Consider the following 20,881-nt stretch of genomic DNA (forward strand, 5'->3'; position numbering starts at 1 on the left):
GGATTGGAGTTGACTTCCAATCTTGTCTAAATCCAATGTAGAGGTCTAAACGATTTCTGACCACATCAGTCCAATGATAGTTGATGTCAACTATTGTGTCGTGAAAAATATTTATAAACAAATCAAAACACACTAATCAAATACATTGTCATATATAGATGTCGACGTCACATATAGTAAAATTAAAATGAATTTTGTTTGTATACTAGACACTTCTCACTATATAAACAAATAACCCGATCATATTATTCGTAGAAGCAACAATGAAGGTGTACAAATTGAGCTGCGTGTTAGGTGTAAATCATTACATATACATTTAATAAACACAAACATTATAAAATTCCGCCAGTAAATAAAAACAGCAAAAGAAAACATCATGAAAGCAAACAATTTGTTTCGTTAACGTACAGATGAACAGGTACACAGTAAAGTTAAGGTAAAGTACTTGCAACGCCACCATTTTTCAAACGTGCACATAACATAAACATAATGCACAGGTCCCAATATGCACTGCTTTTGATTTTCTAAAGTATAAACAGAACGAAAACGGTGATAGCATTAACGCCGCCGTTTCTTCCTACACCAACAAACACACGGACAGTGACAGCTACGTCACTCAAACCAGAAGTTGGATATTCTACGCACGCGCGTCTACCTGACCCGGTAGTCGAAGCAGGCACTGCCTTTGGTGTCAGCCCACGACCCAGAACTCCTTCCTTTCCGACATTTTCCCTGGGAGGGTGAGTGTTTGTGTGAATAGGCGCTCTGGAAAATCTGAATTAATCTGTCCTCTAACGCGACTTTGTCTTATATTTTGTTAGCGGATACTTATCATACTTTTATTCCTCAAACAGAATGAGCTGATATTTTTTATAGCTGGCCCCATTTTTCATTAAAAATAAGCGCCGCTAGTTCTGATGAAGCTGTAGTGCGCGTAAAGTGGTTTGTGTGAATTGGGGCGTGTGGCTGCAAGTTACTGACACTGACTATGCTATAACAGTCACTCGGTAAATTAATTATTACGAATTTTCGTACGCGAGTCCTGTATACAGGGCTCGCTGCATAAATAGTTTAACGTGCTGAAGTTTTCATTTAACTGGATAGTAGTTGAGTGCGGTATTGATAGTAAGGGCCTGTACTGTATCATGGATGATGTAACATTTTTTTTAAATAATACTATGTTTTGCTTGTGAATTTTAAGTCACTTCTTTTCGCTTTACAGATGGCTCCAACTAAGAAAGGTGGCGAGAAGAAAAAAGGCCGATCCGCCATCAATGAGGTGGTAACGAGAGAGTACACCATCAACGTCCACAAGCGCATCCACGGAGTGTGAGTGTCATCTGAGAATCGGTTGACAAGTAGATACTTCCTCTCCCAAACTTGTTTTTAGATTTGTGAACGTTTGTTCGACGAGTTAGAATTACTAACTGCCTAATCAAATTAGCGTTAACGTTTTGAACAAAAGTTCCAGGTAGGTTGTTTATCACCCGTTTTGCAGAACGCATTTAGTTAAAGGTGACAGACTGGGTTGATTTATGGACTTTTCTACCTGACACTTTGATATGTTTAATCTAAGTTTACAAGTATTAAACGGGTTGTCATTGAAAATGTCCTACCAGGGCTGCTGGAAAACGTCTTAAAATGTATATTTGTGTTTGTTACAGGGGCTTCAAGCGGCGTGCTCCTCGTGCACTTAAAGAAATTCGCAAGTTTGCGATGAAAGAGATGGGAACTCCTGACGTCCGCATTGATACTCGTCTGAATAAGGCTGTCTGGGCGAAGGGTATAAGGTATGTTCACTAGTTGTATACGTGAATCGTTTTATGGGATTATCTGTAGGATGATTAGAAAACTGGGCACTTCCTGATAATTGACTTGAGGAGTATACTGAGCAATGTAGTCTATTGCGTTGGAAGCATAGTACTGTAAATCGATTTGTTAAACAGTGGTTATGTAAAAATTGTACGGTACCGGTTTAATTTAAATATAATGCAGGGAGTGCATATTTTTAGCTCCCATTTGGGTTATATACTGCTGTCAATGTTAAGTGAATATGGTGCAGCCATAATGATGGGCCGAACTATTTGGATAACGGTTTTGGAAAGTAAATTGTCACCTCGGGGTATAGGAACACCTGTAAATTTGTTTTATTTTTCCACCAAGAAATAATCTTAATGCTTGTTTTTGGCAGTGAAAACTACAAGCATTTTGAGAATATGAATTTAAAGTTACCTGGTTAAATTTTGTAAAGGTAACAGTGTGTACAGCCTGGAGGCACCCTATATCATGAAAACATTTGATGTAGTGTGCCAATGTTTTTTCCATGTCTCCTACTACATTTTTCTCGTCGTTTGTGTAGTTTTGACATCTTAATATCCTTTTAATGTTTTGTAGTGGTTATTAAACAAGCTTGTTTAGGCTTAATGCTATAGTGGGTTTATAGCTGTAATGTTCCTGCAAGTAATGCAGTTGCATTATAGATGGTCCACGTAGTTGAGTGTGTTTTTATGCAAGTGACAGGTGTCTTAATACACTATGAACTCCATTTTTCAAAGAAGCAAGTATTTCACCAAGAAAAGAAGAAACTAAGGGTATAGGCTTGTCAATTTTGCATCAAGATGTAGCCATTAGTGTCTGGTTGTTGTGGGAGTTTTTAAATGCTGTAGCAATTTTATTTTGGAATGAACATTTAGAACTGGCCTATTTTATCACCATGGTAGGCTACTGACAAGTTACTAATGTAACTTTTGTTTAAAATTTGTTTTACTGCAGAACTATGGAACATTATATTCCTTATCAAGACTTTTTATAGGCCATATTTAGTTTTTATTTGTCAATTTAATTTTCTTACTCATCCTAACTTCTCAGCTGTAGTAATTTGGAGGGACTGCAACGTGCATCCAGATGCATTTCTTGGCTTATATTTTAGTCAAACCTTTGTTCTTGAGCATTATACCATTCTTTACTGTAACTTCTTATCGTGTATGTACTTGTGTCTTGAAAAAGGCAATAGGATATGTGATTTATTAACATAATATCCAGAATGTTTGCATAAAATATGTAACTGTTACATTTCCATGCTGAAGTTTAACTAGAAACTGACAGACTTAAGAGTTAAATGTTTATTATGGCAAACAAAGATCAATTTATTACTATATAGTTAGTATTTTACTACCACCTATATCCCTCTGTATTAAAACTTTTCACCAGTAAACTTTCATATTAGAAATAGTACTAAAAAATTGCTTTGGCAAATCATGCTGAGAAACGTACTTTATAAATCAGTAATTGATGATAGACTGTCCGATGGCTCCCTGAGCCCTTCCAGGGTAAGATGGACAGGTGAGGCTGATACTGTCTTGCTGAAGTGACATCATAGTGGAAGTTGATGGGTGCTTTCTTCCAACAGTATGCCGGCTATCCTTGTGCAGCAAAATGCTTGATATTCAGAAGTCTGTGTGCTCTTTTTCTTTGTCTTATATAGAAAAATGTCAGTCTTGTCTAGTAAATGGCAAATAAAATAGAGGGGGTGTTTAGTCTTCTCAAAGTATCAGCTGGTAGTGAAACTATGGGAAACAAAGTGGTAATTTCCAATAATATGCAAGGTCTAAAAATTCAGTATCCTACCTTTTGCTTTAATTGGCCTCTTTCCAGTCTGAAGGTTAAAATAATTCGACAGTTACAGCATATTTAAAGAATAAACGGCACATCACAATGGAAGAATAAACCTACAAGTCCATATGAAAAAAATAAGGTATCAGCGCACTGATGTGCATTGTTCCACAATTATTAAAAAGTATGTTCACTATTTAAGAAATGCATTGATCTTTTATTTTTTCACTGATAGCTGGGTTTTAAATGGAAGTAGGATTGAAATGTGTTTCTGCCTACTGAATCTGTTTTTTATTTATAGATAGATACTTTATTAATCTAATCCCAAGGGGAAATTCACATACTCCAGCAGCACCTTACTGATACAAAAAAAATATTAAATTAAAGATTGATAATAATGCAGGTAAAAAACAGACAATATCTTTGTATACTGTTAATGTTTACCCCCACGGGTGGAATTTAAGAGTCGCATAGACTGAGAAGATCGTTCCTCCCCCAAACTATCAGTGGAGCAGGACAGTGACAGCAGTCTGTCGCTGAAGCTGCTCTTCTGTCTGGAGATGACACTGTTTAGTGGATGCAGTGGATTTTCCATAATTGATAGGAGCCTGCTGAACGCTCGTTGCTCTGCCACAGATGTCAAACTGTCCAGCTCCATGCCAACAGTAGAGCCTGCCTTCCTCACCAGTTTGTCCAGGCGTGAGGCATCTTTCTTCTTAATGCTGCCTCCCCAGCACACCACCGCGTAGAAGAGGGCGCTCGCCACAACCGTCTGATAGAACATCTGCAGCCTCTTATTGCAGATGTTGAAGGACGCCAGCCTTCTAAGGAAGTATAATCGGCTCTGTCCTTTCTTACACAGAGCATCAGTATTGGCAGTCCAGTCTAATTTATCATCCAGCTGCACTCCCAGGTATTTATAGGTCTGCACCCTCTGCACACAGTCACCTCTGATGATCACGGGGTCCATGAGGGGTCTGGGCCTCCTAAAATCCACCACCAGCTCCTTTGTTTTGCTGGTGTTCAGGTGTAGGTGGTTTGAGTCGCACCATTTAACAAACTCATTGATTAGGTCCCTATACACCTCCTCCTGCCCACACCTGAAGCAGCCCACGATAGCAGTGTCATCAGCGAACTTTTGCACGTGGCAGGACTCCGAGTTGTATTGGAAGTCCGATGTATATAGGCTGAACAGGATCGGAGAAAGTACAGTCGCTTGTGGTGCTCCTGTGTTGCTGGCCACAATGTCAGACGTGCAGTTCCCAAGACGCACATACTGAGGTCTGTCTTTAAGATAGTCCACAATCCATGCCACCAAGGAATGAAACTACTCCCATCTCTGTCAGCTTGTCCCTAAGGAGCAGAGGTTGGATTGTGTTGAAGGCGCTAGAGAAGTCTAGAAACATAATTCTTACAGCACCACTGCCTCTGTCCAAGTGGGAGAGGGATCGATGTAGCATATAGATGATGGCATCCTCCGCTCCCACCTTCTACTGATATGCAAACTGCAGAGGGTCGAGGGTGTGTTGAATCTGTGGTCTGAGGTGATGAAGCAGCAGCCTTCATTATAGGCCTTGTTTTTGCGATGTTTGAAGTTAGCCACATAATGTTATAGTATTTTATAGAATTGCAGCTCTCAAAGCAAAGTTCCAAAATGTTCTATAACCTTTCCCAATTTGTGGAACCCTTCACACAATTTATATAGGCTATCTGTAAATTCTCTAAACTCTTAATTTAATTTTTTACCGTCTATGGTCTGTAGATGATGCAGCTGTAGCAGCCAACAGCCTGGAATATGTTGTCAGATGTTCAAATATTTATTTAGGTCAATTTCGATCACATCACACAATTTAAAAAAAAAAAAAAAAAAAAAAATACAGAACTATCCAAAAGATGAATATATATTTGGCCATAGTTCTGCCTGTACCTTCTAATGAACTTGTGCAGATTGCATCTAGGGAATACTACTCTATTATTACTACTACCACTTATTTATCTATCTATTTGGTGACTTAAAACATTTGAGATGCAATTGGCTACATTTATTTTTTCCACAATGTTGGTGATGGGATTTGAACGCACGACCTCAGGGTTTGAAGTTCAAAACCTTAACCACACTGCCTGATATTTTAGATTATTTCTGAAAATACACATCTCTCTACCAATAGACATTTTTCAAACAACTCTTACTGATAATTCGTAAAAAGTTTGCCTAGCCAGAATTTCACAGCTATAAGAGGTGAGCTCCTGTTCTCTCCATTTCCATAGCTTTTTTTGTTATATTATAAAGCACTTACACAGAAAAGCATTTGCCAAAACTTGGTTGACTGATTTGGATTGTCATTATGCCATGGTAGTTTTATGTATTTCTATAGATCTGGTGTGCCTTTAAATTTGGAAATGGATTTTGCCATAATAGTTTATTATAGTAACAACTGTCATAAGTCAGGAATCTGAGTTGGATGGGGGTGACAGACCATCAGAATTTAAACACTTACTGTATATTATGATAACCGTTTAATTCAGGTTGTAATTTGAGGTGAAGCGTTTTAGTTCAGGTACAGAGCAATGCTAGCTGCTGAAGGAAGTAATTGTTAAGATGACTTCTTGGCCCCTTTCATACATTCAGGCCAAGTTAACCATACTATAAGCAGTCAGCTCTTGGTATAGCATGCATGTTTGAAAGAGGTTGAATTCTCAAAAGTTTAGAGGAATGTATTTTATCCCTAAACAATGCAGTTCTTCCTAGTATTTTAATGCGTCTTGTAAAATTTGTATTTATTTTCACTTTGACCTTTTCATTTTGGTTAAGTAATCTAGTTAAGATTACAATTGTCCCAATAGCAAGTCTTTAAATTGTAGCAAAATTATTGATCCACAGCAATGGAGGTTAACTACAGGCAAGTAAGTGAAGCCATCTCCAACTTGACAGCCTTTCTGATCCTGCTTTTAAGATATCACCATGGGTTTTAAGGTTTATATTCACAAGCATTTAAGAATATATTTAACTATATTTTTAGTCTTCGATGGTTGAACTTCAAACCCCAGAGTATGACTTGGACTGGAGAATGATGAGCAATCATTGCCATCATCCTGGATGTTATCACTATTCTTATTACCCGATTTTGGGTTATTGTAATGTTTAGTTTCTTGATTTATATAGTGGCAAAGGATTTTAATTATCTCGTTTTTTTCCAGAGTAAGACTGGTGGTTATTGGTTTCAGTATATAAACCTGACTTTGCCTGGGAAATTTCGTAAAATTATGGGACTCGGTTATCGTGCTATCAGTTAATTGGGTGTATAAGAAGTACTATGTAACTAAGTGCTTTTCTTTAAATGAGATTTGGAGTTGTGGGCAGTGTGGTGTAGTGGTTAAGACTTGGGACCTACATCTTCATAGCCTGAGGTTGCGGGTTCAAATCCTGCTACATGTGCTGGCTGTCTGTGCTCCAATTGGAAAAACAAAAGAAATGCAACCAATTGTATGTTGAATGTTGTAAATCGTCTTGGATAAAGACATCAAGTGGGTTACAAGTGAATACTGGTATATTGAAATGTCCCTTTCTTAGTGGACATCTAGCACCCTAGATTTACTATCCTGTCAAATTTACAGCTTTTTTAACTAAACGGGGAAATAGTGGTTTTGTTAATGAGTGAATGTATAGTAAAGAGAGATTATAATAATAATAAATAATAATAATAAATTTTATTTATATTGCACTTTATATTTTAGCAATTCCAAAGTGCTACAGAGTAAAAATAGAATAATAAAATTAAAAAAAAAAAAAAAACAGAAGAGTCTATGAAGTACTTTAACAAAATGACTTTCTAAATAGATGAGTTTTTAGGTTTCGCTTAAAGGCCTCAGTCGACTGTGGGGCTCTCAGGTAATCAGGGAGGGCATTCCACAGCCTCGGCGCCACCGATGAAAACGCCCTGTCACCCATGCTGCTGAGCTTAGTTCTGGGGACTTGAAGAGTGTTAGTGTGTACAGAGCGGAGGGAACATAAGGAGTTATGAGGGGTAAGGAGTTCCTGTAGATAAAGAGGGGCATGTCCATAAATGCACTGATGGGTAAGAAGGAGACCTTGTACTCTATTCTGAATGAAACAGGGAGCCAGTGAAGGGTTTTCAGGATTGGGGTGATGTGATCATACTTTCGCACCCTCATCAGGATCCTGGCAGCGCTGTTCTGAATATACTGGAGTCTCTGGATACTCTTGCCAGGAATCCCAATGAGGAGTGCATTACAGTAATCCAGCCTGGAAGAGACAAAGGCATGGACGAGTTTCTCTGCATCTGCCAGGGTGAGTAATGGGCGGAGTTTGGCGATGTTCTTGAGATGGAAAAAAGATGACTTACAGAGATATTTGATTTTGGTGTCAAAAGTAAGTTGGGAGTCCATTCTAACACCCAAATTAGTAACAGATGTGGAAAGAGGAATATTTTGGCCAGAGAAAGTAATACTGGTGATGGTAGAAGAGCGAAGATGATGTGATGTACCAACTAAGATGGCTTCTGTTTTGGATCTGTTCAACTGAAGAAAATTGAGCCTCATCCATGCCTCTATCTCCTCTAGGCAGGTAGACAATGTAGATGTTGGCAGAGGAGCAGTAGAGGAGGTGGGAGTAGTCCTGAGATAAAGCTGAGTGTCATCGGCATAGCAATGGAACGATAAACCATGTCTGCCAATGACAGTTCCAAGGGGGAGCATGTAGATAGTAAAAAGGATAGGGCCCAGCACAGAGCCCTGTGGAACACCACAGGTGACGTTGTGGGTGTGGGACTTTGCGCTGCCAAGGGCGACATGCTCAGTTCTGCCAGTCAGGTATGATGTAAACCAATTTAGAACAATTCCTGAGAGTCCAATAGTGTATTGCAGGCGGTGAAGAAGGATGTTATGGTCTATTGTGTCAAAAGCAGCTGTCAGGTCAAGGAGGATAAGTAGTGAAGGTGAACCAGTATCTGCCGTCATCAGAAGATCATTGGTGACCTTGACCAGAGCTGTTTTGGTGCTATGGCCAGGGCGAAAACCAGACTGAAACTTTTCAAACAGATTGTTCAGTTTGAGATGATCGTGAAGTTGTGCTGCAACTATTTTTTCCAGAACTTTGGAGAGAAACGGAAGATTGGAGATGGGCCTATAATTGGAGAGAACTTCAGGATCCAAGGTGGATTTTTTCAGTAGAGGTCTGATGACAGCAGTTTTTAGTGCAGAAGGAATATGGCCAGCCAGGAGGGACTGATTTATTATCCTGGTGATAAGTGGAGAGATGGCAGAAATGTTGGCCCTCAGCAAGGGTGAGGGGAAAGGGTCCAGGGAACTAGTAGACGGTTTCATTTTCCTGATGACATCCTCCACCTCTTCCCGTGTGGCAACAGAGAAAGAGCAAAGAGGATGGACGGTCTCAGACAATCAGTCAACAGTTGGGAAGGGCAAGATATCCTTGGTAGAGAGGTGTAAACAGATATTATCAACTTTTTGTTTAAAAAAGTTGATATACATGTTGCATCTGTCATCAGTGGTCTCAGAATGGTCAGGTAAAGGAGGTTTGAGAAGATGATTTATGGTTGAAAAAAGTTTTTTAGGGTTGCTGGAGCCATTTCTGATGATGGTGGAATAAAACTTGGACCGTGCAACCTTCAGAGCTTCTGCATACGCTCTCATGTGTTCTCTGTAAGCCTGTTTATGGACAGTCAACCCAGAGGCCTTGAGCCGCCGCTCAAGGACACGCCCAGCCGCCTTCATTTTTCGCAGCTCGCAGGTATACCAAGGTGCTGAGCACGAGAATGAGACGGACCTAGATGTTAAAGGGGCGTGGAAGTCCAGGAGACTGCTCAGGGACTGGTTGTAAAAATCCATGAGGTCAGCAACAGAGAGGGAGCTGATAAAGTCAGAGGAGAGAAATGTAAGGTCCAAGGCATCCACATTGATATTCTTCAGATTTCTGAAGTAGATCTGTCGTTTTGGTTTGATACGGGAGGAGAAAAAGGGCAGCTCCAATGACACAACTTTGTGGTCTGAAATACCAAGATCAAATACCTGTAGATTCCTGATTGGGGCAGAGTTTGAAATGACCAAGTCAAGAGTGTGACCCCTAGAATGTGTGGGAACATCAACATGTTGTTGTAGGTTGAGAGAATCTAGCAGCTCAAGGAAATCAGCAGTGAGATAACCTGTGGGATTGTCAACATGAATATTTATATCTCCTAAGATTATGATGTTGGCAGAAGTAGCACAGAGTGTTGTGAAAAGATCAGTAATTTCCGGAATAAAGGCAGAATTGGGTTTTGGAGGTCGATAGATAAGGAGAACAGTCAGGGGAAACGGGGGCTTACATTTAAATGCAAGGCACTCACAGGAAGATATTGCAGGTATCGAGATAGGGGACAACCCCAGGTCCTGACGGTGGATAACAGCTAGTCCACCACCACGCCCAGTGCTGCGAGCTGCCTCCAAGTAACTGTAGCCAAGTGAACAGGCTTCATTTAAGGCAGAGTAAACCTCTGACTGGTGCCAGGTTTCTGTCAGACACATGAAGTCAAGTCCTTTTTCCCTGATGTGTTCTTCAATCCGTATGGATTTATTGCTGATAGATTGAGAATTGAATAGTTCAAATTTAACCAATGACTGTGAAGTAAATCTCTGTACAGGACGAAGAACATTAAAATCCACTCCACGCAGCTTAGAATCCATTCCACAAAATAAATCCAGCCGGGGATGTGAAGACCTCGCGATATTTCTGTCAGTGGCTCGGGTGTATCCCATGCTCGAGTCCAGAGATCTCACGATACTTCCAGTGTTGATAGTAATTGGAGCGACTGTGCTCTGATGACCAGAAAGAAGGAATGTTGGTAGCAGAACACTTTGGGTGGTTATGGAAGACGAACTTTCGGCTGGATCCTCTGTGAATGTAACGAGGACGGCGAAAAAGTCCCAGTTCTTTGATGATGGAGATGTTAATTTCAAGAGTGGTTGCAGGATTAAGTCGGCGGAGTTGTGAGTTAGAATAACTGAACGCCATTCAGACTGAAGAGGTAGGGAGGAATGCTGTCCAGACAGCGCCGAAAATCTAACGCAGTATATCCGGGCAACAGGTGAGTAGACAACAAAAAGCTTACCTTAACATAACTTAATAAAATCCATAAAGTCCACAGCAAACGGTAGAACAGTATATCCAGGCAGCAAGTGAGTAGGCAACAAAACCTTGATAAAATCCGTAAAATCTACGGCAAATGATTAAAACAGTACAAGAAAGCTTTCAGAAAAAATACGAAACTTACTAATGAACACTAAAAGAAAAATAGTAAATTAATAAAGTTAGTAAAATATAAATAATAGTAAAAACATTAAACATAAAAACATTAAACAAAGAGTCAGAGGGAGAAGCGGTGAACAATCAACGCCAGTGTCCTCTCACCTCCGCAGCCAAATACAAATCCGATCTAATCTTTACCATTGGTGATTTGACTTCATGTTTGTAGTGGTGCCATCAAACAATATTTGTTTGTTTGTATGAACAGTATGCAAATTATCTTGATTTTTCTGGATATATATTTGGATGGCACTATGAGGTACATGGTGGTAGGGAAAATGTGGTTAAACTTTGTGCCATTTTTTTTTTTTTTTTTAAATCATGCAGAGCTTGATTACGCCCCTTTTAAGACATTAGCAACAGCCAGTCGGGACAGGAGCAGAAAAATTTGGAAGCATCTGCAGGTGCTTGCTTATGGGGAGAGAGTTTAGCCGAGCTTATCTGCTTCTTTGCTTCCTGTTTGTTTATATCAGTTGTGAATTTCAGTATGAGTTGATTCAGGTGCTCCAGTCAGATTGGAGTTAAAGAGAGCACTTACCAGTAGTTTGCTGGACTACTTGATTTTATTATGGCAATGCTTGTTAACTGTATTTTTCATATTAAGCTTTCTTCACTGTAACATTGTGTGAACAAAAACAAATCCAAACATATGATTTTAAATATGTGGAGAAGTTTTATTGTATAGGAACCTTCAAAGGATTGCTAACATTTGTGGTATGCAGTCCATTTAAATGAAAAAGGTCATGAATTTGGCAATATTTGCAGTATATTTTTTATCGGCAAGTATTTCATTATGCATTTACTAGAACTCATTACTTAATTCTACTTTTTTCTTTCTAACAAATAACATACCCCAAGTACTGCTACACAGATCATCATATCTATATGTAGCACCATAATGAGGGTGGAGATGCCTAATTTGCACTTCTTCTAGTGTATAAATGATTTTATTGGAGTATTCAACTGTATTGTTTTCCCTTATGCTTAAAACTGCTTCATTAAATGGGGGACTAAAGATTAAAAGCTATTCATATATGAACACAATCCAACAGTTGGTGATCCAAGAATTAATGGTTCAAGTTATACATTTCATAGTTTAATTTGCAGGTTGGAATATATTTACCAAAGTTTCATTGGGTTATCTATAAATTTTTGCATGGCTTTTTCTTTCTTGCATATTTACCAGAGGGCACTTTTCAAAATTTAAGTGAAAAATGCATTTTTTAACATGATCAGTATGACAATATTTCACACAGTACAGCTAATGCCAGTTGAAAGAACTCTGGGACACGTTAGAAGCCTGCTGGTTGAAGACTTGTCCAAAGGGCATACTACATTGCAAGTTTTTAACAAGTACCTTTTGTTCCATCTCTAAGGATAAATATTTGGGAAGAACCCTTTGAATAATAGTATATTATCCTAATATGGTATACAACAGGTATATGAATGGCTTATATGCATACTCGCACAGGGTACAATTTTGAGAGGAGCAGGGTATGTGACCATTCTCCCACTGTAAAGCAGGCAGGAAGGCAGCTAGATGATGTGGTTTCTTAAAGGAAACCTGTTGCAGTTACGTTTTTCTTTGCATATGTATTTAAGTAATGTAATCACTGGTTTAAAGTTTCCTCTAAATTCCCAAGAAAACAAACCATAAACTAAATAGTATGATTTAAATAACATGAGATTTTTTTAAACTTCTGGGTTTAAGATTATATTCTTTTATTTCTTAGGTGTAACTGTTGGTTCTATTTTACACAAATATTTTAATTTTCTTCTGTAATGTTGTAAAAGTATTCTGAATAAAGCATTGTTTTCTTTTTTCCTTCTGCAACACCAGCAGAACCAAGTTCCCAAAGACTGATTAAAATTTTAGTTGTAACTTGAACCTTGTATAGAAGGGAAAAAGAATTTCAAACTGTCAGTCTGTTGTGGATTACTGTAAGAAAAGAAAAAAAAAATTAAGTTTACTAACAAGCATTGTGTGTTACATTGATTATCTGTAGTAGTATGTGAGTGGGTCCTGTGATGAACTGGTGTTTTGTCCAATACTAGCAGGAAAGGTTCCACACACCTCCCAGACCCACTGTGAGTTTGTTTAAGCAGGTTTGTGAATATTCTATCATTAGTAGTGTTCCCCTGAAAAGAGTTAACTGTCGGCTTGTAGAAAGGTCCAGCAGAGAATCCTTCGTTAAACTATTGCTCTCTGCATTAGATTTACTCTTATCACCCACCCCAAATATAAATAGTTGGGGGGGGGGGGGGAAATGCATTAAGACATGTATTTTTTTTATTGGCAGCTGAGTCAAGTAAGGAATAATGCAACCTTTGTTTCTCAAGCTTTTGTGGTGTTGTGACCTGCTTTTTCCCCCATGTGACTTCATGTCCCACCATGTTAATCCCCTCTTGGGGAATCAAGTGCCATCGTCAGGGCTGTCCCCTTTGGTAAATCAACCACTGCCATCAGAGTGGGGTTGGTCAACCATGTTGGAGCAGCAACCCACTCACAACCATTATAAACAATAGCAACTTGTGACCCGCTTTTGGGTTATAACATTTGAGAAGCACTGGAATAATAAACATTGATTTTAACAAGTGTTTGAAGCCTGTGATCAGGTGGTACGTCCTGTACATGTATCTTGTGAAGGGAGGAAATGGTTGCAAGGTACACCAGTGATCAATAGTAACAACTTTTTTCAAATGGTGCATGACAGCGATTACCATCCTAGGTTTAAAGTCTTTTTACATAGTAATGACAGGGGAGTAAAAAGCATGAGCATGACTTGTCTTTGGTAGTGAACAAGCAATGTTTGATCTTTGTTTGTGTTTACTGTACCACTTTCCTTGGTATTCATTTGTTAAATGAAAGTAAAATGATACTGTTTCAGAGATTACTCTCCAGTGTTTTTCACATTGCAGATTAGGATTTTTTTTTTTTTTTTTTTTTGCTGTGCAATCATTTGCTATCTTTTCAAATCTTATTTCAGAAATGTTCCCTATCGCATTCGTGTACGCTTGTCCAGGAAACGAAATGAAGATGAAGACTCTCCTAACAAACTGTACACTCTGGTTACATATGTTCCAGTCACGACATTTAAAGGTTAGCTCCTTACATTTTGTTTCATACTAATGTGGTTTGTAAGCAGACTGATTATTGATGCTTGTGTAGGGGTGTGTGTGTTTTTTTTTTTTTTTTTTGCATTAGATTTTGACAATAATTTAGAAAACATTTGTTAAAAGGTTGGATACTATTTTGTCCATGAAAAGTAAGCAGAGATGGTTTGATGGAGAATAGAGCTATAGCTTTTATGTAGTAATTGTGCTAGAGTCTCCTTCTGAACTGGATTTGTAGGCAAATGCATTTAAACTGTGACAAAGAGGCAAGATTGAGTTAGACGTGTTTGAAAATGAGGCAAGAGTAGACTTTTTTTTTTGGTCTGACACCTTTTCAACCACTATACAGTACATGTGGGTTTTTGTTTTTTTTCTTTTTTTCTTTTTAAGGATAACCCACTGCCCCCTATTTTGTATTACTTTGGTATTGAAGGTAGTTAATGTCAAGTATCCTAAAAAGCTTTGCCGGTCAAGTAAGATATTACAAATGAAAATATAAAAAATGAATTGGCAATATCTTGGCTTTAGTGACATGAAGACAGTAATTTTAATATCAGGATAAAAATGAAATTAAAGAGTGCAGTAGCTTTCTGTTTCTACTTTTAAAAATAAGTCGCATGTAATGCAGTTACCATCCTGTGATCCATCATAGTAAATTGTGTTACTTCATAAAATCAGATTGTTTTAGATCTGTGTGTTTCATTTTCTTGTACTTTGAGTTATTTGAAAAGGAGAATTTAATTCATTTTCTGTCTTGAGCATTTCTGGGCTATACTCCAGCTCTCCTCAGCTCTGACTGCAGCATGCAGGAATAAAAGTGGACTGAATGCTTTGATTACTGGCATTTTGTACATTGTGCCTTGAAGATAACACCTTGTTGAGTGTTGAATCACAGCCCCAGCAAAACTTGAAATGTTTAATCTTTTTGTTAAAAATGCATTAATTTTTTTTTTGTTTGTTTCAGGTCTGCAGACAGTAAATGTTGATGAAAACTGAAATGCTGTTAAGTGAAATAAATTTATAAAACACAAATTGAATTCTGCTGCTGTTATTTACATCAGCTGAGGGATGTGTATGGGGATAAAAAGGAACAAATCTGTGGAGTCTTTAACAAGTATGTGATACATTTGAAATCTTCCACGTTTGAAAGCATATGGGCATCAATGTAATTTGCTGTTTTCATAGCTTTTGTGGCATTACAGCAGGGGTCATCAGGTTGTGTCACTTTGTGAACACTTGGAGTGAGTAAGCAGGGTTGTGACTATAAAACCCAATCCCTTTATCAACGTACTTAACGCAACGTTAGTCACAGGAGATATTTGGCAGCATCGGGCAGGCATTCATAGGGTACCATTTTGAGTTTCCAGTCCACCTAACCTGCAATTTAAAATGTGATTGGAAAACCCACAAAGACAGTGATCCTGTTGGGATGACCAGAGTAGTGGAATTGATGTGAGAGCACAAAAGAGGGTCTACTTGCTGTATTTTTTTCTCTTCAAACTGTAGATCACAAAACTTTAGCAACCAGCATGGTGTGGTTAGTGTGTGCCATAGCCCAGCCACTGTGCAGATTAACACAAACCATTTTGGAATACATTGTTCAAAGTGCCATCAAGATAGTGCAGCACACATTAGCATAGATCAGGGGTCCTCAATCACAGTCCTGGAGGGCCACAGTGGCTGCAGGTTTTTGTTCTGACCTGGTTGCTTAACTCTTAGGGCGGATGTCGACTTTTGTCGACAGGAGGGGTTGAGGGCGAATGTCGACAAAAGTCGACATCCAGGGATAGAGGGCGACAATCAGCTGTTAATGGCGACAAAACTCACTATCACGTCGCAGGCATTCCCTCTGTGCTTGGAGGAATGCTAGACTCATTGACTCGGCAACTAATCCTTACGTGTGCGTGAGTTGCGAAATGTAAACAATGGCAAGATGGCATCGCCATGTCACAAGGGAGCGAAGCGAGTGCAGAAAAGAAAACACTCGGCAGACAATGTTTTGCGCATTATCGCGGAGTCGGACTCTGATTTTTCAGAATCGGATTTTATTGACTGTGATCAGGAATCGCGCCAGCTGAGCGAATTTGCGCAGCCGATGCATCTACGGCGAGGTTCACATGGGAGGAATACACAGACATTGATCCGTGACTTCACAAGACGGCATGGCTTGCTGTTAGACACGACAGATCACCAGCTGCTGAACTACTTCAGGCTGCTCTCTCCTGATGCTGCTTTTCAGCTACTGTCAGACGAGACAAACAGGCACGCAGAGAAATTTTTTGAATCGCGGGCTGCACTTGCATCACATTCTTGTTTTTCAAAGTGGAAACCCACAACAAACGACGAGATGAAGCGCGCTGTGGCATTACAAATAGAGATGGGACAGAACTGCTGATATAACTTCAGGGAGCATTGGTCCAAACGTGCTTGGTCCCCTGTTGGCTTTGGACAGGTTATGCAGCGTGATGATAGGTACGTGATGCTGCAACGTTTTATTCACTTCTGTAATAAACAGAAGCAAATCCCATGGGGTGAGCCGGGCTAACGTCATGCATAAAGTTCAGCCCCTGCTTGACATTGTGGAACCAACATAGAAACAATTTTATCAGCCTGGCGTGATTTGTCTGTGCATGAATCTATGATAAAATAAAAGGGACACCTTTTTTTCTGCAAATATATGCCAGACAAGCCCACAAAGTATGGCATAAAGGATTTTGTACTGGCAGAAGCAAACAGTGGTTTCTGCCTGAAAGTAATTACATATACAGGAAAGTATTTCAAAGAGAGAACTGTCCCTTGACAAGTCAGGTTGTGCTGGAGCTGCTTCAGGGCTATGAACATTTGGGTCATGTTGTGTACATTTGGACAATTTTTATACATGCCCAGAATTGTTCATGGAGCTACAGAGCAGAGGAATTGGAGCTTGTGGCACAGTGATGGTGAACAGGAGACACATGCCTTCACAGTTGAAGCCAGACAGTCTGAAGATGAAAAGAGGTGACAATACGGTTTTCATGCAGGCAGAAAACTTGGTGGCAGTGGCATGGCACGATGGCAAACGGGTGACTTGTCTCTGTACAGTACACACTAACAATATATGTGAGAAAGTGCAGCAACAGACAATTGAAAAGTAGGCACTAAAGCAACACGTATGGTAAGCAGTGCAGTGTGGCAATGACTGAAATTGGCTGCTTTGAGCGAGATCAGACTTTGCAGGACTTTGCTGTGTAAAATGTATGTGATATGTATGTGAAATCATAGAGTATGCAGGCTCATACAACATGCATGACAGTAACATTTGTCAAAAGGAAATATTTTTTGTTGATTTCAATTGCTTTGTGATCTTTTTTTTAAAAAGTTAGTTTTTGGAAAAATATTCAGCCCTGGGAGAAAAGAAACAAAAAAAAAATTAGCCCTAAAAGAGTTCATTAGAAAGCAATTCTTGCCAATTTAATGTCATGGCTTGTTAGTGCTTTAACTCTGCTATGTCGGATAATTCTCAGCCAAATTTTCTTCCCCTTTCTAAGGATATCTTCCAAATGATCTGAAGGCTAAAATGGATGAGTAATTCTTAGTCCTTCACCTTTTCCTCTGCACTTTCCTTCCAAGTATTTAATTAAACCCAACAGTGCGTGATAAATACACACTGGTGTAAATGGTAACAAGCTAAATGGAGAAATGCTGCTCTTTTGTCATTTGCAGGTTATTGCTAATTAGGAGCAATTAAAAACCAAGAACACAGCTGTTTGACTAAAATAAGCAATAAGGGTTCAAAATCTTAACGAGCGAGACAACTAAAGTGAAGCAGAAGTGTTACTTGAGCAATAAGTGCTTCTTATTAAGCCAATGGGTTGGAGCAAAAACCTGCGGCCCTCCAGGACCGTGATTGAGGACCCCTGGCATAGATTATCGCCAACTGCAGATTTGACAGTACTCTGCCTCGGTCAATGCATTGGATTGAAAGCTGTTCAGAATGGTGTAAAGTTGCAGAAAAGCATCTGCTTTTGAATCAGTGATTATGATATAAAATGTATTGCTGTTTGTTTTACACTTTCAGTTTTTAACTTACTGTAGTACATTATGGTAAAATAAAACTATCAGCTGTAATTTGAGTAAAGGAGCAATCATATCAGTTGTGTAAAAAAAAAAAAATTTAATCAAAATACACAAATTTCACAAAACAATGTCAAAAGCACAATCAATGCACACCTGACATTTCACGACAGTGGATGATAAGGCTACAATCGGATATTTACAAGATCTGGTTAAGTTTCAATTTCCAGCATTGAAACAATAGTGGTCATTGGCAAGACATGATGGACAAAAGATGACCATTAAAACAATGTTGAAATTTTTCACAATACAGTGGAACCTCGAGATACGATCACCGCTGTATACGAGAAATTCAAAATACGAGGAAAGTATGAGCGAAAAATTCAGATCTAAATACGAGCATTGGCTCACGCCACGAGCCAGGCTGTGGGTATAGCTCGCGGCTTAGCGAGGGGGCGTGGTAGCTGTAGCGAGCCGCAGGGCGATCTGCGGTGTCTGCGTTTCTCACCTAAGTGCACAGGTGGGAAACTGCCCACATCCATGATTTGTCCTGTGGCTGATGGGCTGGGCAGGGTTGCCACCCGTCCTTTAAAATACGGAATCGTCCAGTATTTGAGAATGAAATTGCACGTCCCGTTTTGAATCAATACGTATGCGTCCCTTATTTTTTTGTATTAAAAGTGGTAACCCTAGCAGCTGCTATGTCTTCCCCGCATATATAGAGAAGCGCGAGCCGGTTAAGGGGGAGAAGAAGTAAAAGAAAAGAGAGGAGAGGAGAGAGAACAGAGGTTGCAGGAGGAGGCAGGAATCCGCAGCAGTAGGAAGTCGGTGCGAGAGAGTGAGCGAGTGCAGGCTCGCGTGTAGCTGAACAGGCGAGCCAAACAGCTGAAGCAGGACGGTGTAGAGAAGGTCAGCTGCATTAAGTGTCTCGCCTGTTGCAGAGCCCGCATGGGAGAAGCAGGTGAGACGCTAACAGAGAAGAAGCACCGGGAATTGTCATCTGTTTTTTGAAGACTGCTTCCTGTTGACGTTTTAACCTCGTGTTAAAGGATTGTTATTCTTATGTACTTTAAACCTCCACTTCACAACTGTTTTAAGGATTAAAGATTTATTGAATGCTCTACTGCACTTTGGACACCTGTTTTGATTCTTTTAATAATCAGTTATATTATTTAACAGTGTTATTTATTAAAGGTAGACTACAGTATATATAATTTATCAGTGTTATTTGTTAGGAAAATTGATTTTTATGTTAATATATTTGGGATGCCCCTCCTTTAACCGTCACCTTATCGTGGTGGAGGGGTTTGCGTGTCCCAATGATCCTAGGAGCTCTGTTGTCCGGGGCTTTATGCCCCTGGTAGGGCCACCCAAGGCAAACTGGTCCTAGGTGAGGGATGAGACAAAGAGCGGTTAAACAAACCTCCTATGAAGAAAAACCATTTTGGACGGCGTTTTCTCTTGCCCGGACGCGGGTCACCGGGGCCCCACTCTGGAGCCAGGCCTGGAGGTGGGGCTCGATGGCGAGCGCCTGGTGGCCGGGCCTGCACCCATGGGGCTCGGCCGGGCACAGCCCGAAGAGGCAACGTGGGTCCCCCTTCCCATGGGCTCACCACCTATGGGAGGGGCCAAGGAGGTCGGGTGCAGTGTGAGTTGGGTGGTGGCCGAAGGCGGGGACCTTGGCGGTCCGATCCTCGGCTACAGAAACTGGCTCTTGGGACGTGGAATGTCACCTCTCTGAAGGGGAAGGAGCCTGAGCTAGTGCGCGAAGTTGAGAGGTTCCGGCTAGATATAGTCGGGCTCACCTCGACGCACAGCTTGGACTCTGGAACCAATCTCCTTGAGAGGGGCTGGACTCTCTACCACTCTGGAGTTGCCCCTGGTGAGAGGCGCCGAGCAGGTGTGGGTATACTTATTGCCCCCCAACTTGGAGCCTGTACATTGGGGTTTACCCCGGTGGACGAGAGGGTAGCCTCCCTTCGCCTTCGGGTGGGGGGATGGGTCCTAACTGTTGCTTGTGCGTATGCACCGAACAGCAGTTCGGAGTACCCACCCTTTTTGGAGTCCCTGGAGGGGGTGCTAGAGGGCATACCTTCTGGGGACTCCCTCGTTCTGCTGGGAGACTTCAGTGCTCACGTGAGCAATGACAGTGAGACCTGGAAGGGCGTGATTGGGAGGAATGGCCCCCCTGATCTGAACCCGAGCGGTGTTTTGTTATTGGACTTCTGTGCTCGTCACGGATTGTCCATAACGAACACCATGTTCAAGCATAGGGGTGTTCATATGTGCACTTGGCACCAGGACACCCTAGGCCTCAGTTCGATGATCGACTTTGTGGTCGTGTCGTCGGACTTGCGGCCACATGTCTTGGACACTCGGGTGAAGAGAGGGGCGGAGCTGTCAACTGATCACCACCTGGTGGTGAGTTGGCTTCGATGGTGGGGGAGGATGCCGGTCAGGCGTGGTAGGCCCAAACGTGTTGTGAGGGTCTGCTGGGAACGTCTGGCAGAGCCCCCTGTCAGAAGTAGCTTCAACTCCCACCTCCGGCAGAACTTCGACCACATCCCGAGGGAGGTGGGGGACATTGAGTCCGAATGGGCCATGTTCCGTGCCTCTATTGTTGAGGCAGCTGACCGGAGCTGTGGCCGTAAGGTGGTTGGTGCCTGTCGTGGCGGCAATCCCCGAACCCGCTGGTGGACACCGGCGGTGAAGGATGCCGTCAAGCTGAAGAAGGAGTCCTACAGGACCCTTTTGTCCTGTGGGACCCCGGAGGCAGCTGATAGG

The 20,881-nt window shown here is 40.8% G+C and overlaps 2 protein-coding genes across 3 annotated transcripts in view; one reads left to right on the forward strand and one right to left on the reverse strand.

Moving 5' to 3' along the window:
* Window positions 1-639: 639 nt before the first annotated feature.
* The window catches only part of rpl31 (ribosomal protein L31), an 810,223-nt gene continuing 789,981 nt past the window's right edge, over window positions 640-20,881 (forward strand). Inside the window, exons 1-5 of one of the 2 annotated variants that reach the window (XM_028800581.2) lie at window positions 640-740; window positions 1,223-1,329; window positions 1,665-1,790; window positions 13,918-14,030; window positions 15,009-15,076. In XM_028800581.2, coding sequence (XP_028656414.1) covers window positions 1,223-1,329; window positions 1,665-1,790; window positions 13,918-14,030; window positions 15,009-15,040 — 378 coding nt within the window. In that variant the 5' untranslated portion in view covers window positions 640-740 and the 3' untranslated portion in view covers window positions 15,041-15,076. Of the gene's footprint in view, window positions 741-1,222; window positions 1,330-1,664; window positions 1,791-13,917; window positions 14,031-15,008; window positions 15,077-20,881 lie in introns of those variants that run through there. The other variant, XM_051926198.1, reaches the window with a different exon arrangement.
* LOC114650756 (TBC1 domain family member 8) overlaps window positions 18,178-20,881 on the reverse strand; it is a 182,137-nt gene continuing 179,433 nt past the window's right edge. The window contains exon 21 of the mRNA XM_028800580.2: window positions 18,178-18,416. The gene's annotated coding sequence lies outside the window, so the exon portion shown is untranslated. The remainder of the gene's footprint in view (window positions 18,417-20,881) is intronic.

Source organism: Erpetoichthys calabaricus, chromosome 4 (genome assembly GCF_900747795.2).
Source record: "Erpetoichthys calabaricus chromosome 4, fErpCal1.3, whole genome shotgun sequence".
Lineage (NCBI taxonomy): Eukaryota > Metazoa > Chordata > Cladistia > Polypteriformes > Polypteridae > Erpetoichthys > Erpetoichthys calabaricus.